Source organism: Macaca mulatta, chromosome 12 (assembly GCF_049350105.2).
Source record: "Macaca mulatta isolate MMU2019108-1 chromosome 12, T2T-MMU8v2.0, whole genome shotgun sequence".
Taxonomy (NCBI): Eukaryota; Metazoa; Chordata; class Mammalia; order Primates; family Cercopithecidae; genus Macaca; species Macaca mulatta.
The window spans coordinates 101,824,363-101,851,253 of NC_133417.1; the positions used below are offsets into that span (position 1 = coordinate 101,824,363).

The window sequence follows — 26,891 nt, forward strand, 5'->3', positions numbered from 1 at the left end:
TATAAAAGATTCTGGACTTGGGGCTTCCAAATTCAGAAGTTGAATCTACAGTCTCATTTTTTGCTTTATCTTCTATTACTTATTAAGATGTATACATTTTCAAATGGTCTAGTTATGGAGATGCTAAGGTGGTGTTAATAGGAAAAATGAAGAATATTTAAAATATTTTAAATGCCTATTTTTTGTATGTATTGGCTTCCATACCACCATGTATCTAAAGCTTATATAAAAAGAATATTTCTAGCTTATTCTATAACTAAACCTTAAAAATTAAACATACAACTTACCTCGTACCGACAGTCTGATGATGTGTACATTTTTAATAATGCCACATGGCTGTCATTTTCTGGTTGAGCAATATGGAGTTTCAGAGAAATTTCTGTGGAAGATGGAGCCCTGAAGAGATAACTTAAATTCAATTCTCAAATACAAAATGCTGGTAAAGAGCCACGGCTAAGTTAATCCCCAGCACAATACAATCGAATAATGTAGAGGAAGTTAGGTACCAGACACATAATTGTGGATGGGCACTTTTTCAATGATATCACAATTGTTTGAATGCTTCCTCTAGGACACAGGAGTAGGGAGAGGGTGGAAGGGGGCTCAGGTTCCAAGCAAGTAAAGTTTAAGTTTTCTATCATTTAATAAGAATACTATATATTAAATTATAGGAACAATGCTATATAAAGGATACATACATTTTACTGAGGCATTTTAATAATTCATGATTTAAATAAATAAACTAAGCAGAATATCTATTATTCAAAAACACCAAAGTTTAAAGTAAATTCTTTCGAATACTTACTGTGCAATGGTTAGTGAATCTTCATAAGACCAAGGAATATGAAGTTTATAGATACTGGTTATTTCTTCTGTTAAAACATTAAAAAAATGTATTATTAACAATATGTTACTCTAAACATTAAACGACTATAACACCTAACTAATTATACAATTGTTCATTTCATTTAAAAAATCAGTACAGGTTATATTACATGATAAAAAATTATGGAGAATTCCTAAATAATAATGCTTTAATTCGATTTATAATAGATATTACAGCAGACAGGCAGTACTAAGAAAGTGGAAAAATATTAACTAAATCTGAATTACTACTATAAGACATAAAGATATATGATATTTTAAAAATGTGGATATTTAAAGTGAAACAGATAAAAATGCTTTACTGTTAAGAAAGGGTCTATGTTAAATCCCCTGGAAATATAAACAACTTTTCTATTATATATTTAATTTTACTTCACATAAAAATATATGGAAGTATTATAGAAAATTCAAGTTAACACCTACTGACTCTTCAAACAACAATATTATTTTCTACACATTTTTTAGAAAACATATTTACCTTTCACTGCTGAGCACTTGCTTACCACGTTGATTTTAAAAGCTTGGTATATCTAACAGAGTTTGACCACAAAAAGAAAATAAAAAGGTTACTTGTATGTTAAAGTAAACATTAAAGTAAAATCAAATCCTTCTTGTTGGAGTCAGGATTAATTACCTGTCCAAAGTTCAGAAGCTCTATATTGTAGTATAGGCCGTTTGTATTTAACATCACTTTCCTTGAAGACAATCCTGTTGAATTCAAAGTATTGTATTACTTAGAATATCAAGGAAGTTTTTAAATATGTACTGATTATTTAATTAGCATTAAAACAATGCCAATAATTAAAAATTTGTTTACAGGTTTTCACTTCTGCATGGAGTTAACTCCTAAAAATCTAATCCCCCAGCAATAAACTCTAGACAAAACAACTTTTATGACTTCCAATCACATCTATCTGCTTTTAAATAGTCAGGTATATAATTCCAATTTCAGAAAGGTATATACTTTCTTGGTAGATCTTTTATTTTAGAAGCTTCTTATCTTCTAATGATAAGGGTGATTCAGAATTGTCATTTCTGTATTGTTCTGGGTATTTTTATACCAAAACAAAGGGTAAGGGGAGAAATAAAAATCTTCGAGTTTTCCCAAGTAACACAGATTCTTTTCATAAATGGGATGTAAAAAAATATTTAAAGGATAGGCATACCAAAATGGCACAGGAGCTAATGTAAAAAAGTTCCCAATATTCAAAGCTAGAACAACTTAAGCAAAAATATATATAATGATAGAATTGTTTTATAGCCCAATGAATAAAATAGATATCCCTGAGTCCATAGTGACATAAATAAAAATTGAATAAATAAATAAATGGGGGAGAAGGGTCTACTTTATCTTAGGAAGAATTCCACTAAATGTAGAATACCAGAGTAATATTTGCTAAGTACTAGATGAACCAATGGATGCTAAAAATAGTGGGTTATTCTAAAGAAAAACAGGACATTCATATATTCTCAAAGTATGTCACCCCAGATATTTATTAATTACAAAAGGAAAAAGCAATAACGTTATAATGGAGAAACCTAGCAGGCACCACCTTAACCAAGAAAGGAAAATTAACATAACTAGTAATTAGAGATATGAGTATCATGTATACTCAATTTGATATAGTAGGTAATCCTCATTGCTTCTGTGGTATTTTGGCAAAAATACATAACCTCAATATAATCATAAGAAAGTATTAGACTGGGCGCCTTGGCTCATTCCTGTAATCCCAGCATTTTGGGAGGCCAAGGCAAACAGATTTCTGGAGTCCAGGAGTCTGAGACCAGCCTGGGCAACATGGTGAATCTCTGTCTCTACAAAAAATACAAAAAAGTTAGCTGAACATGGTGTCACATGCCTGTAGTCCTAGCTACTCAGGAGGCTGAGGTGGAAGGATTGCTTGAGCCCAGAGGCAGAGGTTGCAGTAAGCTGAGATCATGCCATTGTACTCCAGCCTGGGTGACAGAGTGAGACCTTGTTCCCTACTCCCCCCACAAAAATGAAAGTATCAGACAACTCCAAATAAGGAACATTGTACAAAATAATTGAACAGTATTCTTCAAAGGTTTCAAAGTTGTGAAAGGCAAGGAAAGATTGAGGAACTGTCACAGATTACAGGAGACTTAGGAGTCATGACAACTAAACGCAATGTGGAAACCTGCAGAAGCAGGACATCTGTGGAAAAACTGGTGAAAAACAAATAAAGCCTGTAGTTTAATTAATAGTATTGAACTAATTTCTTGGTTTAAAAGGTTGTATTGTGTTTATGTAGAAGGTCAACCTTAGGGAAATGTGGGTGAAGGATATACAGAAACTCGTTTGTAACTTTTCTGTAAATCTAAAATTATTTCAAAATAAAGTTTAAAAGAATATTTAGAGAAATCTTGAAACCTTCTTATACAAATAGCAATTTATAATTCTATATTAAAATTGTATTAAAAGGGCCAATAGGATAAATTTCACATAAGAACAGACACACAGACACATATATACACACACTCAATTACCTGCAAATGTATGTGATTATGGAAGTTCACTTCTCAGAATATGACTGCTAGCCCAATGAGAAGAAAATCACTGAACCACATTATACAGTTATTCTAAGAACTATACTTGAAATAGTCAACAACATTCGATATTACAAAGCTCTGCTTTACTGCAACTCTGTTAAAAATAAAAGCAATTCTTATGCTTTCCAAAAACAGTACTTACCAAAGGAAAAAAGATGAGTTACAGGAAGCTGTATGAATCTTGTCTCTTTTTTAAAGAATTCACAATCTACAACAAACTGAAATACAAAACACTGATTTATTTTTAAAAAGTAAAGTTAAATTTATAGTAAAATATCTTTACTTGATGTTTGAGTGGAAAACAAAATCTACAAATCTCAGCTTTGGAGAAAGTATCATCTATTACACTATAATTCTGCCTATACTTAGATGACAAGAATTTCTCAAGGAGAGATACTATGCTGAGAAAACTTGATACACAAGCTTAACTTAAAAGATTATTAGAGGACCATTTCTAGAACAACAGATCCATAGCAGTTTTTTTAAATAGTTAGCTTTAGGTGTTTGCAGAAGAAGGACAGTAAAGGATGGATCAAAGTATTAAGAGCCTAGGCTAATTCAAGATTAATTAAGGATTTAAATACTATGTCTCTTAATACTTTCATAGTCAACAGGAAAATGTGATTTTGTTATATATCTTTTGAAAAATCCTGTATTTATTAAAGATAGTCTAATTCGCCTATAAAAGGCTTTTGGAGAAATACTGCCATTGATTGACATATGGCTAATGTTATTTGTGGAACAATATTTCAGGTTAAACAGTTATTACAGTAAGTGTAAAAAAGGTTTGCTATGTATGAAGCCAGAAAAAGAAATGCTTTTCAAAAAAGTAGAACTAAAATGTGACACCCGCGTCATTATAATTTTTTGTAGTGACATTTCTTTTTAAATAACATTTCTATTAGCTGCATGAGAAGCTCTGCTCTACTTATTTCTGGTAAAGGAAAAGTTTCATTAAAATAATCTCTACAATGCGATATTATTTTGATCTATAGAAGCTAAAGAAAAATTAATCTGATGCGTAACTGTAGCTGGCAAGTAGTTTGCTGTCTACAAAAGCGGAAAGCTAGTGGGGTCTATCCTAGGCTTTTCTAATAACTATACTTTGGATTTGTCTGAAGCAGTATTACTTTGTTTGCCTCTTGGGTAGATTTTTTATTGTTTTCAAAAGTGAAAAACAGACAGGAAAATTGCTACTAGATTATACCATACACTTGGGGGAATAAAAGAAAAAACTTTTAAGGGGTTTTGCTTTTATTTCTCCCTCCTTACTTATAAGGCAAAGAACACAGTCAGATATTTTCATTATAGAAAACAGCTGCTGAAAGATTACAGAAATCATTTATTGAACAGGATTATTCATTATATTTTTTACAAAGTACTTTTGGATAAGTCTATATCAGACAGGGAAGCAGTTTTTAAAAGCAATTTAATCACTTTGAACAAGTTTAAAATAATAGAATTTTTATTATTGCTTTAAAAATTTGGCTGTGCCTTTAGTTTTGCATAATGACAAAAACCCTACCCAAGAAAGAGAAAATTCAAAGGCCTGTCTCTCAAACACCCAAGGTAAGTAAATTTCTAACGGGTTTAATCATTTTGTTTTCTGTTACCAAAAAAAATGCAGATAATTCCATATTTGCATTTCTAAAAATATATTGATACAAGTTGACTAAAAAGTGTTTTACACTATTTGAATATATGTCACGTTCTGATGATGAGCTATATACATAGACATGCAAAAACTATGAAAGACTTAAGTTATAATTCTAGTGAGACAGGGTTGTATAACAGTAGAGTCTGCAGTGTTACTTTCCAAAGAGCATTAAGATGCATTACATATTTATTAGGCTGCTAAGACTGTCTATTTGCAGAAAGGCTCATTAATTTCTTGGAATAACCAGAGAGGGCCTTTTCAAGTTTGAGAAAAATATTAGATTCATTCAAAACCATCTTACCTGACAGAAAAACCCTTAAAGAGAGCTTTTAGTATTGAAGATGCTGAATTACCTCTCACTTGAGCTAAGCAAAACAGAACAATGAATCCATTATAAGGGACTTGCGAGATTTAGTCATTGAGATGACTCCCAACTACATCCCCCTTTTCCTTTCTCTATTTCTCCTAAATTTTTCTGATTATTTTGGCTACAAATCTTACCAACCTTCTCATTCAATAAACATTTTATTGAGCATTTATGCAGTAGTCACTGAAGGTTGAGGATGCAAAGTGGAATAAAACCTATCTGTTCATTACTCTTAAAGAGTTCACAATGTGGTCATGGCAACTGAGACATAAAAAATTATAATTCAATATAATAAAATTTTCAAAGAAGTTATAAACAAAGTATCAGAATAAGTAAAAGATTACTGGGGGACTCTGGAAAAGGGAAAAAGGGACACAGGTTGGATCCTGAAGAGTAAGTTTGCTGGGTGAAATAGGAAAAGGGGAGTCCAAAGTACCCTCTACCTCCATTTTCTTTCTTACCCACTAATTCTATCAAAATCACCATTCTTTTCTTTCTATTCCCACTTCCCCAGTACAGGCCGAGGATCCCTTATCCAAAATGCGTGGAAGTAGAAGTGTTTGATTTTTTCAGATTTTGGAATATTTGCCTATATATAATGAGATATCTTGGGGATGGAACCCAAGTCTAAACACGAAATTCATTTATGTTTCATATATATCTTATACACATAGTCTCAAGGTAATTTTTATATTTTTAATAACTTTGTGCATGAAACAAAATTTTGACTGTTTTGACTATATTTCACCACATGAGGTCAGGGGTAGAATTTTGCAATTTTGTTGTTAGGTTGGCACTCAAAATGCTTTAGATGGCGTGCCCTCGTTATTATAGCAGTGAGTATCCCCACCTGTCAAAAAGTTTTAGAGTTTGGATTTTTGGATTAAGGGTGCTCGGTCTGTACAAGCCCCTTAGGAGGTGTGTAGTCTGTTTCTGATCTATTCTACAGCATAAGGAGATTAATCTCCCCAAATAAATGATTTCTGATACCATTACTACTATAGTGAAAAATCTTATGGCTTCCTACTGACTTTTGAATTCTGTTAAGTCCTGAATCCTCCAATCAAGACTTTCACAATATGGCCATGAACTAATTTTCCAGACTTTTCCTCCACTACTATTCAAACCTATCGTGGCCATCCTTTCAAAATTATTATTTACTCATTCACTGGTTTTCAAATATACTTCATGCTTTGCTCTGTTGCTTTGTCTGAACAGTGCTGTTCCTTATAACTCCTGGCAATGATGTTACTATTGAGCATCTGGAATGTGACTAGGACAACTAGGGAACAGAATTTTTTATTTTATATTAACTTAAATTGAAATAACCACATGTGCTAGTGATTCCTGCATTGACAGTATGGCTCTACAATGTTCATTCTTCCTATAAAAATCCTAGCTATCTGTTAAGGCCATTTTGTTTTATTTCATTTCATTTAAAAGGTGGGGTCTCATTATGTTGACTAGGCTGCAGTACAGTGGCTTTTCATAGGCATAATCATAGCATACTACAGCCTCCACCTCCTGGGTTCAAATGATTCTCCTACTTCAACTTCCCAAGTAGCTAGGACTACAGGTACTTGCCACCATGTCCACTTGAAAGCCATTTTAAATATCATCTTATTATAATGCCATTCTTTTTATGTACTTGCTATATTCTGATTTGTGTTATGTGTATTTGGGTAGTTCTTTTTCCACTCTTCCCTCTGCTCCAGTTACATTTCTCTCCCCCTTCCCAATAGCATGTAGCTTTTTCACAGTGGCTCATACCTGAATTCCCAGAACTTTGGGAGGCCAAGGTGGGCAGATCACCTCAGGTCAAAAGTTCAAGACCATCCTGGCCAGCATAGCAAAACCCCATCTCTACTAAAACTACAAAAATTAGCTGGGCATGGTAGCACACACGGGTAGTCCCAGCTACTTGAGAGGCTGAGACAGGAGAGTCGCTTGAACCCAGGAGGTAAAGGTTATAGTGAGCCAAGATTGAGCCGCTGCACTCCAGCCTGGGTAACAGAGCAAGACTGTCTCAAAAAAACAAAAAAAACCAGGGTCATGTCTTCATTTGTGTGCCTCCTATAATTCCTTGTACATAGCGTTGTACTTAAAGGGTACCTAATAATTCATAGGTTTTACACCTATGAATTATTATTATGTGTCTAATAATTCACAGGTTTTGAAAGACTGATTGATAAACTGGAACCATTTCTCACTTGGAACAAAGAAACTTGGGTTTATTCTGCTTAGTTCAAGTTAGAGTAGATGATCCTAATAATTTAACAGTCTTAGGTGGATCATCAAACTGGCTACGGTTTTAGATAAACTCTGTGCAGAAAAACTCATTGAAAAAGAACTGTAAAATTTAGCATGTATCCCCAAAACATTCTGATAACAATCTTAACCCACTTGTTACCTTACTTCCATGAACAGATGGTACATAAACAACAAGATGAGACAAAGATGGATAGTCTTGAAGTCTTAATGTCAGAAACTAAAATAAAAAACAAACAAACTACTTTTATTTCTTAGAGATTAACGCATGTTTAAAGAAAAATAAATTACACTTATTTCTTACTCAATTAGTTATCTTAAAAAGCAGGCTTCCAATTTATGTTCAGTACTTCACAAAATGCCCATGTTCACATTTCCAGGTCAATCATCCTGTTGAAAATCAAGTTCCTAATAATTATTATGTTAAATAAGGACTGCCAAAAATATTCCTTGGATCCCTTCACATAAAACAAATGACATTTAACATTAAATTTAATTATTTTCTATTATTATTTCCAAATTTGATGTCTTTCTTTTTATAATTTGGTTGTTACATATAGTATCACAGCATCGTTTCTACATTTATTTTGGTAGTATATAACAAAAAACATTCAATAGCTAATAAATGAATAAATGCTAAATATAATGACAGAGTTACAATTTAATCCCAAATGATTTTGATCTAGCCCAAGTAGTAAAGAGTTGCTGGCTAATGGCATATCTGCACATCATCCCCTGGAATTTATTTAGCAAATGACAAAGACAAGTATGTCTAAATAATGCACCTCACCGAATGAGTAACTATTTACTTCTCAAAATTAAGACCAGTCCTATAGTCCATATTTTGAGGAATGGATTGGTAGAAGACTGCTCCATTTAATGAAAAGCCAAGGCACCAAATACAGGTTTTTTTGTTTTCTTTTTTGTTTTAATTTAACTTTTAAGTTCAGGGGTAGATGTGCAAGTTAGTTACATAGGTAAACTTGTGTCATGGGGGTTTGTTGTACAGATTATTTCATCACCCAGGTACTAAGACTAGTTACCCACTAGTTAGTTTTCCTGATCCTCTTCCTCCTACTACTCTCCACCTTCCAATGGGCCCCAGTGTGTGCTGTTCCCCCTACATGTCCATGTGTTCTAATCATTCAGCTCCCACTTATAAGTGAGAAGATGCAGTATTTGGTTTTCTGTTCCTGCATTCATTTGCTAAGGATAATGGCCTCCAGCTTCATCCATATTCCTGCAAAGAACATGATCTTGTTCTTTTTTATGGCTGCATAGTATTCCATGGTGTATATGTAATACATTTTCCTTATCCAGTCTACTACTGATGGGAATTTAGGTTGATTCCATGTCTTTGCTATTGTGAATAGCGCTGCATTGAACACACGCATACACGTGTCTTTATAATAGAATGCTTTATACTCCTTTGGGTATACACCCAGTAATGGGACTATTTCTATTTTTAGGTCTTCAAGGAATCTCCACACTGTCTTCCACAATGGTTGAACTAATTAACACTCCCACCAACAGCGTGTAAGTGTTCCTTTTTCTCTGCAACCTCGCCAGCATCAGTTATATTTTGACTTTTCAATAATAGCCATTCTGATTGGTGTGAGATGGTATCTCACTGTGGTTTTGATTTGCATTTCTCTAATAGTCAGGGATGTTGAGCTTTTTTTCCATATAATTGTTGGCTGCATGTATGTCTTCTTTTGAAAAGTGTTGGTTCATGTCCTTTGGCCACTTTTTAATGAATTGTTTTTATCTTGTAAATTTGTTTAAGTTCCTTATAGATGCTGGATATTAGATCTTTGTCAGATGCAGAGTTTGCAAAATTTTTCTCCCATTCTGTAGGTTGCCTGTTCACTCTGTTGATAGTTTCCTTTGCTGTGAAGTAACTTTTTAGTTTAATTAGATCCCATTTGTCAATTTTTGCTTTTGTTGCAATTGCTTTTGGTATCATCATCATGAAATCTTTGCCCATTCCTATGTCCAGAATGGTATTGCCTAGGTTATCTTCCAGGTTTTTTATATTTTTGGGTTTTACATTTAAGTTTTAATCCATTCTGAGTTAATTTTTGTATGTGGTGTAAAGAAGAGGTCCAGTTTCAACCTTCTGCATAAGGCTAGGCAGTTATCCCAGCACCATTTATTGAATAGGGAAACCTTTCCCCATTGCTTGTTTTCGTCAGGTTTGTCAAAGGTCAGATAGTTGTAGGTGTGTGACCTTATTTCTAGGTTATCTATCCTGTTCCATTGGTCTATGTGTCTGTTTTTGTACCAGTACCATGCTGTTTTGGTTACTGTAGCCCTGTAGTATAATTTGAAGTCAAGTAGTGTGAAGCCTCCAGCTTTGTTCTTTTTGCTTAGGATTGGCTTGGCTATACTGGGCTCTTTTTGGGTTCCATATGAATTTTAAAATGGTTTTTTCTAGTTCTGTGAAGAATGTCAATGGTAGTTTAATAGGAACAGCACTGAATCTATAAACTACTTTGGACAGTATTGCCATTTTAATGGTATTGATTCTTCCTATCCATGGGCATGGAATGTTTATCCATTTGTTGATGTCATCTCTGATTTATTTGAGCAGTGTTTTGTAATTCTCCTTGTAGAGATCTTTCATCTCTCTGATTAGTTGTATTCCTAGGTCTTTTATTCTTTTTTTTTTTGGCAATTGTGGATGGGACTGCATTCCTGATTTGGCTCTTGGCTTGACTGTTGCTGGTGTTAATAGGAATGTTAGTGATTTTTGCACATTGATTTTGTATCCTGATACTTTGCTGAAGTTGCTTATCAGCTTAAGGTGCTTTTGGGCTGCGACGATGGAGTTTTCTAGATATAGGATCATGTCATTTGCAAACAAAGAAAATTTGACTTCCTCTCTTCCTATTTGGATGCCCTTTATTTCTTTCTCTTGCCTGATTGCCCTGGCCAGGTCTTCCAGCGCTATGCTGAATAGGAGTGCTGAGAGAGGGCATCCTTGTCTTGTGCTGGTTTTCAAGGGGAATGCTTCCAGCTTTTGCCCATTCAGTATGATGTTGGCTGTGGGTTTGTCATTAGATGGTTCTTAGTACTTTGAGGTATGTTCCTTCAATACCTAGTCTACTGGGAGTTTTTAACATGAATGGGTGTTGAATTTTATCAAAAGCCTTTTCTGCATCTATTGAGATAATTATGTGGCTTTTGTCTTTAGTTCTGTTTATGTGATGAATCACCCAAATACAGTTTTTAATCGAGTTTTGTTCTGGAAGTATATGTGGGGTGGTAGTAGTTATATGTTCTAACAATATGTTTGCATTAAAACATTTCTAAAGACACTTAGCTTTCCCCAATCTTCTTCAGAAGCACCATTGTGGGCAAGGAGGACAGAGATGCTCAAGCTAAAGAACCATTAATGAGTAGCTGACTAGATTCATGTGGGATGTTTATCAAACATAAACTCCTGGGCTTCACCCCAACTTAGCAAAGTCCCTGTGACAGGCTCATATGTTCTAATGTAAATTAAAGACCTTAAAAGGGCCACATAAGCCACAGCTACAGGCAGCTAAGACCCACCAGACAAATGGTAGCTAATATGAAACATAAATTAATTACGAAGAACTTGGATAATGTGTGCAGCTATCCACTCTAATGGCTTTTAAGTATTTATTCTCAAGAATGGCCAAGTGTTGAATTTATACGTGCTTTGATGGAGGGCTCCATCTATTTCTTAAAAGTTCAGTACACAGAAATGCCTAACAGTGATATAATTCTCATCTGACATTACTTTTATTGAGATAGCAATATGAATAAAATTTACAAAATTTCTTTGCTTTAGTCATCCCTTCGATTTCAAAGCAAAATAATTTTGTGTGCTGTTTATAAATGGCTAATACATATTACATACAATTTTTATTTTCATTAAAATAAAAGATCTTTCCTCTTAAGCTGAGAACACATAAGACTGCGGAATGCTATAATACTTGTTTTCTAACTTCTCTCTTTCAGCATTTGCCATGAAAAGTAGGCAGCTGAAATAGCTTGTTCTCCTGCTATTCAGCCAGCTGTTTCTTACATTCAGAACAAACAACATAGGGACCTAGTGTTTGATACAGAGACTGATTAATCTTTGGATATTTAAAATAATAATATAAAAATTTTATGATTTAAGAAATACCTTTTAAAACACAGGAGCAAAGTACATTTTATTGGGTTTTTAATAATTTATTTCTTCTTAATCTTTACATTATAGGCTGGATAGAACATCCAAATTAATCTATACAATTCATCCATGTAATAAAAAATCACCTATACCCCTCAAGCTATTGAATAAAAAAATAAGTTGAGGAAATATTTAATAACACCTTATAAATGATTGTTCAGTAAGTATATCCTAACACTTTTGTTTGTTTTGATCCTGGTTAGGACAGTATCAGTGAGAGACCTTAAAAATGTTTGAGTCAATTTATTCTCCTACCATATTTGTTTGATAAACACAAGGTCACATGAATGAATATGTACAAATAAGACTGACCAAGGTGACAAAAAAATTTGCAACCATTCCAAAGTGAAGTGTGACTTGCAATTATTTCTTCTGTCACCATTCCTCTCTGTTAGCATAAGTTTCTCATTCTCTGTATAGTATAGAGTTGACTATACATACAAATAATTATAAACATTCAGGAGCAAAAATAACTAACTTAATTGGAGCTAATTGTGAAATAACTGGAAACCACCAGATGATTTCACTTACAAGTCAATGAATGAGTCTAGGATTCATTATGAAACTATATTTTTAAAGCACAGATTTACTTGAAGACTGAAAACTATCAATCCTGATAAAACATTATCAGTTACAATAAACACAATTTGGAAATCAGAACAGACATTTTCATCACATTTTAGAATTATTTTGCTTTTCAACAACAGATTTTGAGACGATGCAAATAAGCCCTTTATAAAAGTACTTGCTGACCTACCAAAGTTGCTTAATCAAATCACAAACAACTATGAAATAAATCCCTGCTGTGACTTATCACCCTGGAGAGCACTAGATAAACTAGTTATTTGAGTGCTTGACCATGTATCGTATCTCTTTGAGATGTCCATTTCCCAACTGCAGGCCCTTCCTCCCAAAATGAATTCTAAGTATACTAACTCAGTTCATATTTTAAGACAGGCCATTAAACATATCCTCAAATTGAATGTTAGAAATCCCTCCAGTTCTTTTGGTCTGAAGCTATAACATAGAGAGATTCAGAGGACTGTTAACTTATAGTTTTTATCTCTGAAATTAAAAAAAATATATAAATGACACTAATGGTATGTTATTTCCTATCAAATGTATTTCTAGAGAAAATATTTTTTAAATGTAGGTTAGCAAATCTCAAGTTTATTTAATACCATGATAAGCTAATGAAAGAGAATATTCTAAAATGTATATAGACTCAAGTATTTTTTTCAACTGAATATTAAAATTCGGAAGCCATAATTTACCTTAATTGTTGGCAGCAGTTCAGCTTTCCATGATAAATCAACCCCTTGCTGGCTTTGAAATAAATATGAAAATATAATTAAAGGACAAATATATGGAAATATTATAAATTATAAATAAGATTCAGAGGAAAAAGAAACCATCTCTACACTTAGTAGAGATGTCTAGTGAGTCTAATCCAATATACTCTGTTCGCATAGTTCCCTTAGCAACAAAAATGTTTTTCCCAGCTAATTTCAATGTTTGCAAAAATTACTAGTATATTCATTTCCTTTACTTTTCATTTTAAAAACAATACCATAATTTCATATAGCATCAAAATTAAAATAACAATGTATGAAACTATTCTAAAAGTGTGATTTACAAGTATTGTTTACATTGAGATAAATGAACAGTGGAGGGCCATGCATTCAAAAGACTTACCACATAGAAGTGCTGTTTATGCAAGCAAAAATCCAACTATTCGTATCCTGTTGGTTAACAGCACAAAACAAAACACACTAAGTATTGTAGAAAATAATTGTACAAAACAAGCATTCATTTTCAACACTTTATTGTTATATGATAGGGTGACTAGGAGTAAATGAAATATAAATAACAGTTTATTGTTCAGAAACATATCCAAGATGTTCTCAAAGTCAAATAAATCAAGGATAGGTAAAGAAAAAAAGTCTAATGTCAACACTGATAGGTAAGCAGTTATCCTGGAGCCAAGAGTATGAGAAAGACTGCACTGACAGGTGTCTCTCTCTTTCCCTCTCTCTTTTTTTTTTTTTTTTTGAGATGGAGTCTTGCTCTGTCGCCCAGGTTGGAGTACAGTGGCGCGACCTTGGCTCACTGCAACCTCCTCCTCCTGGGTTCAAGCAATCTTCCTTCCTCAGCCCCTCAAGTAGCAGAAACTACAGGTGTGTGCCACCATGCCCAGCTAAGTTTTTTGTATTTTTTGCAAAGATGGGGTCTGACCATGTTGCCCAGGCTGGTCTCAAACTCCTGAGCTCAAATGATTCACCCACCTCAGCCTCCCAAAGTGCTAGGATTGCAGGCGTGAGCCACCACACCTGGCTTCCATTCATAATAAATGCACGCTACAGCATTTTTAAACAATACCACATTTTTTAATAGTGCCTAACATAGGAGGTACTCATTAAAAAGAAACAAAAAAATCAAAATCATTATTCTGATACAGTAAATCTAGATAACATTGTAAGTTACTCTATTATCTTAGAGAATATTTGCTATAAAAAGTACCTCAAATTTTAGTATGGAAGCCAATAGAAAACAGAATTCACTTTGTAAAGTTTCTATAGAATAGCTTTGCTTAATTATATCTATTCTTTAAAGTACTAATAGAAACTTATAATTAAAGGGGTTTTGAATTCCATTCCTTCATCATGAACAGAGTAAAATGAAGGCAGAAAGACAGGGTGGGAGACCTAAACTAGAACCAAAATCACAATTTAATAGCATAGTATCTGTGATAAAAAAAAATCTGATTAGTACTTTTCAATCAAAACACTGTTCCAGAGAAATTATGTTTCAACTACTTAGATTTAATAATATTTCATAGCTAGGTCTACCAGTAGAATTTGAAAAATGGGCCGGGCGTGGTGGCTCACGCCTGTAATCCCAGCACTTTGGGAGGCCGAGGTGGGCGGATCACAAGGTCAGGAGATCGAGACCATGGTGAAACCCCGTCTCTACTAAAAATAGAAAAAATTAGCCGGGCGCAGGGGCGGGCGCCTGTAGTCCCAGCTACTCGGGAGGCTGAGGCAGGAGAATGGCGTGAACCCGGGAGGCGGAGCTTGCAGTGAGCCGAGATTGCGCCACTGCACTCCAGCCTGGGCGACAGAGCAAGACTCCGTCTCAAAAAAAAAAAAAAAAAAGAAAAATGAACAACAGTTAGCCTCTTAAATTTACATAAAATGTCCCAATTATCTTACCAGCATAGTGCTCTGACAATAGACGTGAGTGTAGATTTTTCTATGATTTTCAAGAGGAAATGTAAAATATATCTTCTCAGATTCCTACAAAAAAAGGAAAACAATATAGCTATAATGAGCAGATTAATTTCATCATTCAAAAATCCAGATATAGCAAATGAGTTAATTATTCTAATTTTATCATTCTTGGTGTTGAGAACCAATTCTCTAGGAGTAGGAGGAGGAAGATATGGAAGGGCAAGAGAAAGATTAGATATAAACTCTGTAGTCCTCAGTTTGTCCTGGAAGTATCAGTGTGAATGTAATTTTTTTGGTTGTTTTATTGGGTTTTTCTTTTGGTCTTTTAGTTAAGATTTTATGCAGTTCTTAGCTCTGGCCACTGAAAAGGCATAGAAATGCCAACCCAATAGCCACAAGCATTTCTAGTACCAGATTATGGTTTTGAGATACCACTTCCCAAAGAAAAGGAATAATTCCTGAAAGAAATAGCTGATTCAAGGTTTGGAGCAGGAAATGTACAAAATAAGCTAAAATATCTTGTCATACTCAACAGTGAGGAAACTATTAAAGACAACTAAAGAGTATATCAAAAAGACTCAGAAACTAAACTTGAAATCGTTTCCACTGGTCAAATACAGAATGATTTTCGTATCAACAGATTGAAAGACAAATATATTTAAATGCATGAGTACATAATAATACTGGAGAAAAAAACCCTCTAATGGTCACTAATAAGAGGAAGCTTGTGAGCCAACTCACCATTCTGATAATGAGTAAATATAAAGTAAGATCCAAAGATCCACACAATTATCACTCTTTTCCCATATGATTTATTCTACTTTTGATAAATTTAGTAGATGAGCAGAAGTTTTTCTCTAAGTATACAGAATTAACTAGAATACTATTCTAGTTAAAAAATAATAAAATTAAACTTATTACAATTTTTGCATCCTCCTAAATCAATTAATAACTCCAGGCATTCCTCATCAACAGTGGCTAACATCACAAAGAGAGAGAGAGTCTAGCAAAAACAAAAACAAAACAAAAATCTGAATATGAACAAGCAGCTAGATCCAACTACTAAATCACAGGACTACAACAGGCAAAGGAACATGCTGAATGACTACAGGAATGCAATCAGTAAAATCAAGACTGTGAAACTCCAGAGGACAAATGACTTGGTGTTTTTTTCAACAAATAAGTTTCAAGAAAAAAAAGAGAGGGTGGTGGTAAGAGAAAGTCTTCCAGATTAAAAAGGAATAAGACATTAATCAATAACAATGTATAGGCCTTGTTTGGATCCTGATGTAAACAAACTGAACATCAAAGAAAACAGCAAAAAAGATAAATTTATACAACTGATTACTGACTAGATAATCATTTAGCAATTATTATTAAATTGTGGGAAAATGGCATGCAGTTATCTTTTTTAAAGAGTTTTTAACTTTTAAAGATAAATACTAAATTATTTCTGGAAAAACATGAAAAAAAATTAATTGGTGGAATACTTACATTGTAAGCTACATAGGTCCATTTGGACACTTTTACTGGAACCCACATAGATGTCCCTTAAGGTAAAGGAAATTAATTTATTTGCCTTGTTTTGTTTTTATACTACATAGTTTCTTTCTACTTTGAATCCTGGTGAAATACTTCTCAATCACAATAAAGAAGTGGTTTTCTGAACACTGGCTATATTAAAACAGAAAATCTAGTAATATACTTTCTACATGCTCATCACCAACTAGCATTCACATCAAGTAAAGTAAAAATCTGCTTGGTGTCCTTTAACTCTAAGGCATCATCAACATAAGGAAATAAATATTTCATTTCCCAAACAAGACATATAATTAAACCGGTATAATTTGCTTTATATTTAAATAGACAAAGCAAGTTATTTTGCTTTATATTTAAAAGCAAAATTTATCTGCAAAAGATACGTTGGTAATCCAAAAGAAGAATGAAGAATAACTGATAATTGAGGAACTGATAGGAGTCAAGAATAATATGGCACTTAGTTTATGTAACTGTTAGGAGAACAGTCATTTAACTGAAATTTTTCTATTTGTCATGTTATTTTCAAGACAAAATTTTTATCAGCAACCTCTTACACATTGCTTCTTTTTCCCTTCCTAACCAAGAACTGCACCAGCATCATTATAGGGAAATTAATAATATATGTGTATATATATAATAGGATCCTAAAACTTGAAGTATCACAGTTTCAAAGATTTTGTCGGCTATAAACAAATTTACCTAAAATTAATAATGAAATACTTTATTTAAAATTAAAATATGTTATTGTCACCAACCTGTTAAGTCAGAAATTATAGCTGGATTTTCCTCAAAATGTTTTGATGGGTGTCTTATAAAGTGGTGACTCAAAACTGACAGTTTCTTCTTGGAATTTTGAGTTATCTAGAAAGAATATTGATACATTCTGTATTACTTTGTATCTATCGTAATAGCTCAATGACACATTGCTTCAGTAATAATGACAACAGCCAACACTTATTACTCTGAGGCACTGTTCTGAGCACGGTATATGAACTCACTCAATTATCACAAAAACTCTAAGAGATAATGATTTTATCTGCATTTTAAATGTGAAGAAACTAAAGCACAGAGAAATTAAGAAACTTGCCCAAGTTCACACAGCTATTAAGTCTGGGCTGGGATTCACACCCAGGCATTCTGGCTCTAGAGTCCATGCTTTCATTATTACGCAATAGTGCCTCTCAAGTAACATTTAAGAATAGAACATTATAAAAATGTATAGAACCAGAAGAGAATTTTAGAGATTCTCTGGTTTGTGATTCCAATATACCAGTTTCCAAATTCAGACTACTGCCAATACCATAACAAAGAATCCACTGGTCGCTAGAGAAAATAAATATTGTCAACTTTCCTACCATAGAAATTACTCTTTTATTCTATCCTTCTACTTGTTTTTTAAATATCCTGGCACAATAAAAAGTTGGCAACTTTAAAAAAGTTGTCATCCCTTTAAAAAAAGTGTACTGGGGTATAAAATCCATTTGATATTGACTATTATTCAACTCTCTAGTTTAATAATTGAGGCCCTGACAGGTAAGTGACTTTCTCAACAACAGAGTGAGAATGGCAAAAAAGTAACAGTGAGGATCCAGGTCTACTAAACCTTTCCAGTCCCTTTGGAAGTCACCCAGGATTTGCTTGAACATTTTAATTTGCTACTTTGTAAGACCGTGCATTCCAATTTTAACAACTCTTACCAGGAGAATGCTTTATTTACAGCAAATATCTGATTCCTTATTACACTGCTATCTTAGATTGGGAGACAGTCCTTCAAAACTTAAAAGCTTGCTATGTTCTCCATTCAAATAAAACATTTCTTCTGCAGATAAAACAACTTCAAACATATCAACCGTTTTTCACAGAACTCTTTTAGTCCCTTCACCATCCTGATTGCCTCCCCTGGATAAACTCAAGTTTGTTGATGTCCCCCTCAAAATATGATGCATGAAATAGAATACAGTTCTCTAGATACGGTATAAGTAGAGTGGAGGACAGTGGAGAACTTTTATATTAATTGATGCAAACTCTCTACCTCAAATAACTCAGTCTTATACTAAACTTGTTTGATGTTCTTAAGTGGCCACATCTGTTTGTAATCAATTAAACGTTACAGCCAGTCTATCAAAACTTCAGGCTGGGCGCAATGGCTCATGTCTGTAATTCCAGCACTTTGGGAGGCCAAGGCAGGTGGATCACAAGGTCAGGAGATCGTGACCATCCTGGCTAACATGTAGAAACCTCATCTCTACTAAAAGTACAAAAAATTAGCTGGGCGTGGTGGTAGGTACCTGTAGTCTCAGCTATCAGGAGGCTGAGGCAGGAGAATGGCATGAACCCAGGAGGCGGAGCTTGCAGTGAGCCAAGATTGCGCCACTGCACTCCAGCCTGGGCGACATAGCAAGACTCCGTCTCAAAAAACAAAAACAAAAACAAAAAAACTTTAATTAAGACTGGATTCCACCATCCTTACTCACTCTCAAGGCATCTACTCACAAGTTTTTACTCATCTACTCACAAGTTTTTAGCTATGACTTTTATGCTAATAACCACTAGAAATTACTCTGATTCTTGCCTTATCACCATGCTTAGGACTAATTATTCTTTGCATTTTAATTTCCCTGAATATATATGTTCTGCTTTTCTCCTGGACTATATGCTTCCTGAGGGTTAGATATCATACTTTAAGTTTTTATTTTCTACTATTTAGTCCAATTACACATAGTGAGTTTTTAAAACAAAACTGTTTCATAAACAGTATTTTTGATTCTTAGCAATATGGTTATCAAAAATTTCTCATTTTCCCCTTAAAATGCATAACACATTTATACATTCAGAATTATAATTTATTACATACTAGTACTATAGTTCTTTTCTCATGAGTTAATGGCAAAACATGATTTTATTTATAGAAATTAGTTTTATGTCCAGTTTTTTTAGGAATATACCTGTCTGAGGTATCCTGTTCTTCACTAGACGGAACAAGGTTTTTCCTAAGTTTACCAAATGTCAGTTCAAGTACAAACTGGTCTAGCAACTTTAATTGATTCTATTATTTTATCTAGTTGCACTCCCTCAAGTAGGCTTAGAACTCTTACCACAGTTATGTCTTACAGCTAAAACAATGTCAACAAACCAAAAAATGTTTGTGTTCCATGACAAATGTTTGTGTTCCATGACCAAGTCACAGTGTCAACAAGTCACAGGTGAAGCTTGTTTAAATCAATAAATATACTAACTTAATACCGAATCTTGTCACTTAAAATGTGGTAAAACACAAAATGATCTGGACCTTCAGGAGACAGCTAAGTATCTATGATTCTCTCTATGAGTGGTTACACAGCTTTCTGAAGAGTTAAGGGGAAAAATCCCTATCCTTCTAAGAGAGTACACTACAGGGTAAAGGAGCTTTCCTCATTGTTAAAAATTAAGTACTGCCTGGAGACGTATTGAGAAAGAGGTCACCCATACTAGTCTCCCAAAGAATTGGAGCCTTCAGGTGAAACACTCCAAAAATATCTGGGCTGCAACGCTTTGCCATGAAAAAGACTACATAAAAACTAAGGAATTTTTTTCTCCAAAAGAAGAAGCCAGAGCCATAGTTCTCAAAATATTTCCATGGAACAAGATGACCTGAGTTAAAAGGCTGTTTAAGATGAATAATAGCAATCTGTTCCCAACTTACAAAAAAAAAAAAAAATTTAAGTTAATGGAAAGAATTCTCTGAATTTTGCTGAAATCCTGCTACCATTTATCTGCTAGCAGACAAGAAAGAGATAAAAGAGTAACATGATAACCTGTAAAGGATACTATGATTTCCATATGTTCTGCTAATTAAACAATTTGGAGAATTACTAGTTTGAAGAGTTTACACTGTGAAATTACACTTCATTACAGAGAAGGTAAAACTTATAGAAGTACATAATTTAAGTTCTGGTAAGCTTAGGTTATTCAATAAATTACATATTTCGATCTTATCAGAAAGCTAAAGTGGTATTTTTAAAAAGCATGGTTCAAAACTGTTTAACAAACTCAGGAGGCTGAGGTGGGAGAATCACTTGAGCCCAGGAATTTGAGTCCAGCCTGGGCAACATAGTAAGAACTTGTCTCTCAAAAAGAAAAAAGTCTAATAAGATAGATCATGATGTTTATAACATATTACAAAAAAAATTATAAAATAGTTTGTAAGAACTATTTCCCCTACATTTAAAAAATGAAAGAAGGGGCCGGGCGCGGTGGCTCAAGCCTGTAATCCCAGCACTTTGGGAGGCCGAGACGGGCAGATCAAGAGGTCAAGAGATCGAGACCATCCTGGCTAACATGGTGAAACCCCGTCTCTACTAATAAAAAGTACAAAAAACTAGCCGGGCGAGGTGGCGGGTGCCTGTAGTCCCAGCTACTCGGGAGGCTGAGGCAGGAGAATGGCGTAAACCCGGGAGGCGGAGCTTGCAGTGAGCTGAGATCCGCCCACTGCACACCAGCCTAGGCGACACAGCGAGACTCCGTCTCAAAAAAAAAAAAAAAAAAAAAAAAAAAAAGAAAGAAGGCCGGGTGTAGTAGTTCACGCCTGTAATCCCAGCACTTTGGAAGGCCAAGACAGGTGGATCACCTGAGGTCAGGAGTTTGAAAACAGCCTGGCCAACATGGTGAAATCCCATCTCTATTAAAAAGACTGGTGGTGCACATACTCAGTCCCAGCTCCTCTGGAGGCTGAGGTGGGGGGATCACTTGAACCTGGGAGGCAGAGGCTGCAGTAAGCCGAGATCATGCCACTGCACTCCAGCCTGTGCGACAGAGTGAGACTCCATCTTAAAAAAAAAAAAAAAAGATATACGTCAAACTTTAAACAGGGGAAAGAACTGGGGCAAGATTTAAGGTTCTCTCACTTTTCATCTTCATTGCATTTTACAAATTATTTGCAGCAGTTAAAGTAGTATGAGAAAAAGAAAGATATTTCCATTTTGGAACTAATTAAAATTGATATAAGGTATATGATTCTGTTTTCATCAAAGTAAAAAAATTACATTAAATCTATCATGGCTGTAAATGATATAGCAAAGTAAAAGCTTTCACTTAAATAATTTTTAGTTTAAAAATACATACTTGTTTAGTATCAGCATCAATAAGATCAAAGAATGCTCGAACTGTAGTCAACTGCAATTGTTTACACCTAAGAAACAAAGTAAGTGTTACAAATAAAACTTTCTTAAAACATATACTTTTGATCAAAATATGCACAATTCTATTGTTTAGTGGAACATCTGAGTTTCCTTTAGTGCTCTAAACTCAAAAATTATGTAATAAATCATTCTTATTAAGCATATATCTTAAATATGACACCTATAAAAATAAAGCAAATTAAATCTTCCTGGATGTTGGCCAGAATTTTCAGGGTCCTTCTGTTTTCCCTAAATCCCCTCACCTAGCCTAGCCATAGATGTACCACCTACCCCATCTTTATATGCCTGAAGTATGTCATTCTAGCAGATACTACTGCTTGCACAGCCAGAGAAAAGTCAAAAGAGAATCTTTAAGCTGAAACACAATGAGATAGATATATCATGGTCTGCCTATTTCTTGACCCATATGGATAAATTTAATTCCTACTTGGTTTTCCATGTGCTGCTCCATAGAATAGTCACTGCTCCATTAACCAAATCTGAATATGGTGATTGGCCAGAAGCTCACAAAGTCCTACCAAAAGTGCAGTTGATTCCACCCAACTAGGAAAAACTCAAAAACTTTGATATGTGATGTTAGCTTCATTTGAGACTAATGCTATTGGGTTTTTAGGAGATTGTTTTACATGTTGTCACAAGGACCTTGGTCAAACTGAAACAAGAACCAAGATTAGAATCCCAAGCTTCTCAATTAATATTCCTTCCATAGTCTTATTTATGGATGAAGTTTTAAGAAAGTTAACAAACCAGGCCAGGCACGGTGGTTCACCCCTGCAATCCCAGCTCTTTGGGAGGCCAAGGTGAGTGGGTCGCCTGAGGTCAGGAGTTTGAGACCAGCCTGGCCAATATGGTGAAACCTCATCCCTACTAAAAATACAAAAATTAGCCGGGCGTGATGGTGCATGCCTGTAATCCAGCTACTTGGGAGGCTGAGGCATGAGAATCACTTGAACCCGGGAGGTGAGAGGTTGCAGTGAGCTGAAATTGCACCACTGTCCTCCAGCCTGGGCAGCAGAGTGAGACTCTGTCTCCAAAAAAAAAAAAAGTTAACAAGCCAATTAAATTACTGTATTGAGGAGAAAGAGGACCATGACAAATCATCAAAATAAGTTATACAAGTATTAACTTACCACACAATGGAGAGGTGGTCTGTTGAGACCCAGGTCTTAGGCACTGCTGAACTCTAAAAGAAAAGAAAAAAATAATCAAACTTACGAAAAACACATTTGTTATTCTCTAAAAGGTCTGAAATTCTTACAAGCTAATATTTAGAAACACATAATATAGTCTCACTATATTGTGATGCCTAGACATTTTTAAATGATATTCTTATAAAAGGTGATCCAAATATATTAGAATTTTCCTCTATAAAACAGAACTCTTTCTAAATATCACTCCTGGTTAGTCAAGTTTAAATTACCTTTTAAAAATTATTAAAGCAACCACAGACCCTTTCCTAAAGTTTAATGCCTGACCCTTTTTTTTTTTTTTTTTTTGAGATGGAGTTTCGCTCTTGTTGCCCAGGCTGGAGTGCAATGGCGTGATCTCGGCTCACAGCAACCTCCGCCTCCTGGGTTCAAGCGATTCTTCTGCCTCAGCCACCGGAGTAGATGGGATTACAGGCATGCACCACCACACCCAGCTAATTTTGTATTTTTAGTAGAGACAGGGTTTCTCCATGTTGGTCAGGCTGGTCTTGAACTCCAGACCTCAGGTGATCCGCCTGCCTCGGCCTCCCAAAGTGCTGGGACTACAGGCGTGAGCCACCACGCCCGGCAATGTCTGACTTTTTATTACTCTAATGAGAGACAAGTTTAAGATTCTTTAATAAATCACAGTTAATGCATAAGTTGCAAAAGACATTCTGGTAATTTTAATTTTGACTAAACTACCATTTGATAGATTCTAAGATGTTAGAATCTAGTGGTGTACCTAAGAAATACCTAGGCCTAAGGAGATTTTTCAAACCAAATATGCCTGATCACAATTCCAAAACTACCAAATCTGACTTTCCCAAGTGGGGTCCAGGCTTATATATTTTGAAAAAAAAAAAATCCCTAGCTGATTAGGATGTATACAACTAGTAAAAGATAGATACAAGGACAAAAGGCTTCTAAAAAATTAAGTATTTGCAGAAGGCTTCCTAACAATGGCACAGCACTCCTTTTCACACCAGATAATGATCTCTCTGTGAATAGCATCTTACACACAATAGGGGCTCATTAAGTAAATCTGATTTTATTTTTCATAGCATCTCTTTATGTACCATCAAAGAGACAAGGAGCTGCCATCACCAGAACTGTCAAAACAAAATGAAAAGAGTAGACTAACAGCATAGATGTCAGAAAATTTACAGAGGCCTAAAATGTCTCTTTAATAAATGAACTGAAAAAAAAAAGATATGTATAACTTCTAAGGAATCACTATTACCCTTGATCTATAAAGTATCTTTGGGTTCCAAGTTCTGAAGTGGGAGGAATCTACAGCTTACTTGATGAACGTGTAAGTACTTGACATATTTAGAAATTACGGCTGATAGTTTACTAAAAAAAATTAGACAACCAGAGTTCACTGTTGTTCTTAAATTACATTAATGGTCAGTAGAGTAAGAACTCTTAGTAGACAGCATTTACCATTACCAATATAAAGTTGGTTTACTTTCATTCAGTTTAATTAATGCATGTGTGCTAGAGTTGAAAAGGAAAGGCAACACAAATTAAAAAATCAGTTGCTCATGATTGTTGTGTTGAAAACTGCTAAATGTCTACCAAAATCCATTCTTTTTTTCTTGCACACTTGGCTAGACTTCAGCTCTTAGCCTGTCTTGCTTTAATATGTGACCAAGGCTGGGCATGGTGGCTCACGCCTGTAATCCCAACACTTTGGGAGGCCAAGGCGGGCAGATCATTTGAGGTCAGGAGTTTGAGACCAGCCTGACTAACATGGTGAAACCCCATCTCTACTAAAAAATTTTCAAAAAATTAGCTGGCCATGGTGGCGTGTGCCTCTAATCCCAGCTACTCAGGAGGCTGAGGCAGAAGAATCACTTGAACCCTGGAGGTGGAGGTTGCAGTGAGCCGAGATTGTACCATTGCACTCCAGCCTGGGCAACAAGAGTGAAACTGCGTCTAAAAAAAAAAAAAAAAGGACTGAGTTTTTTCTAATCGTATGTGAGCAGGAGTGATGTGTGCCATTTGTAGGCCTGACATTTGCCTCGTGTTCTTTCTTCCTTCTTGTAGTTGAAGATAACTGCAGCAACCCTGAAAGTAAAGCATTCAACATGGAATGCCTACTCTCAGCCTGAGTTCCTGAATGGAAACTCATGGAAAACCACACCAACCTAAATATCCACCCAGGGCAGTTACGTGAGTAAAACGTCAACTTCTATTGTGCTTAAGTGTCATTACCTGTGTGGGACTATATTACAGCAGTTTAGTCAACCCTCTTGATACAATTATGGTCTCTAACTTAAAAGATTTTTCCAGTCCTAATGGATGTAAATATCATTTAACTATTCTTGAGATAATCATTGAAAAATTGTTACTTGTTAATAATTTTTTAAAGTGAATATACATGTAGATATATGAAAGACTGGAATATCTGGAGGCTAAAAAATAAATCTTAGGTTATACAATGGCCAGCTTTGATAAAGTTCCATAAGTAAAATATCTTCATCAGAGATACAAAAATCAGAGATAACAAGCTCCCTTGAAAGCAACACATTATCAAACGGATTAGAAAAAATAGGGAAATACACACACACCCATGCCTACACACACACACACAAAAAGATTAAAGTTCTTTAAAAGATAAGCTTTAGGATGTCGTATCAATACAGCATCATGCTCCAGACAAGGTCCAGGAAATAAGTTACATCAAATTTCATATGACTAAATCATCTGTGTTTACAAGGAGTTGACATTTAGTCTTTTGAGGACTTCCAACAAATATCTGACCAAAATATTCAACACCAAATAGCAACATTCATACCTCTAACAATGAGGTTTGATAGATTTACTAATTTAGTTCCAAAGCTATTCTGGCTACATCCCAGTTCCTCTAGTTATATGAAAATGGTGGGTAATAGCAGAATAGCTTAATAATTTTTGTTCTATGTATGGCAAGCATTCAGTAAATAACCTATTTAATGAATGAACAGTAATCTAAAGTAGGATAACAGTAGGTGAGATAAACAAAGGAGTATCTATGAAGAGGTACAACTATGAAACAGTGACTTTCTAATGTTATCTCCTAAAAAGCAAAAGGAACAGACAGACTACATTCTATGCATTTTCTCTTCAGGAAGTAAGTTATATTTGGAGATGATGTGTATACCGAGTTAAGAAGCTAAGACCTTAACTGAAGACTTCAAGGTTAAATATACATGAAAGAAGTCCTAAGAGGAAACTTGACTCACTTTACATAGATTATGTATCCCAGTTAAAGATCAAATACTTGATGTCCTAGCAGGGAAGAATAAGTAGCAAATTAATTAATCAGGGTTCTACTTATACTATTTATACTGTCAAAGCTAATCATGCTGTTATAAAATAGGTAAACTTTCATTCAAGTTTAACATTCAGGAGTATGTGATATGTTTGATATTCCACTATGATTATATCTAGTACAACACTCAGATATAACTGGATTCCCCTTCTTTCCAGTCCACACATTCTTATATTTACAACTCTAATCAATGAACAGGCTCTTATTTTGGACAAGAAACCATTACTCCTCATAAATAAGGGTCATTTTCATCAAGTTTCTAAGATCCTGTGTACTTACTTTTTTTTGTTTGTTTTTGAGTCAGAGTCTTGTTCTGTCATCCAGGCTGAGGGGAAGTGATAAAATCACAGCTCACTATAACCTTGAACTCTTGGACTCAAGTGATTCTCCTGCCTCAACCTCCTGAGTAGCTCAGACTATAGGCACTTACCACCATGCCTAAATTAGCCTGGATAATTTTAATTTTTTTTTTTGTATTTTGTAGAGA

General features: G+C 34.6%; 1 protein-coding gene across 2 annotated transcripts in view; it reads right to left on the minus strand.

Annotated features, from left to right (window-relative positions):
- The window catches only part of PGAP1 (post-GPI attachment to proteins inositol deacylase 1), an 83,323-nt gene that overhangs the window by 38,046 nt on the left and 18,386 nt on the right, over window positions 1-26,891 (minus strand). For both annotated transcript variants that reach the window (XM_015131899.3, XM_077957345.1), the window contains exons 6-18: window positions 23,029-23,081; window positions 21,822-21,888; window positions 17,477-17,582; window positions 16,677-16,732; window positions 15,165-15,248; window positions 13,648-13,694; window positions 13,227-13,278; window positions 7,891-7,968; window positions 3,599-3,674; window positions 1,520-1,593; window positions 1,364-1,415; window positions 806-872; window positions 288-396 (exon numbers count right to left, since the gene is read on the minus strand). In XM_015131899.3, coding sequence (XP_014987385.1) covers window positions 288-396; window positions 806-872; window positions 1,364-1,415; window positions 1,520-1,593; window positions 3,599-3,674; window positions 7,891-7,968; window positions 13,227-13,278; window positions 13,648-13,694; window positions 15,165-15,248; window positions 16,677-16,732; window positions 17,477-17,582; window positions 21,822-21,888; window positions 23,029-23,081 — 921 coding nt within the window. The remainder of the gene's footprint in view (window positions 1-287; window positions 397-805; window positions 873-1,363; window positions 1,416-1,519; window positions 1,594-3,598; window positions 3,675-7,890; window positions 7,969-13,226; window positions 13,279-13,647; window positions 13,695-15,164; window positions 15,249-16,676; window positions 16,733-17,476; window positions 17,583-21,821; window positions 21,889-23,028; window positions 23,082-26,891) is intronic.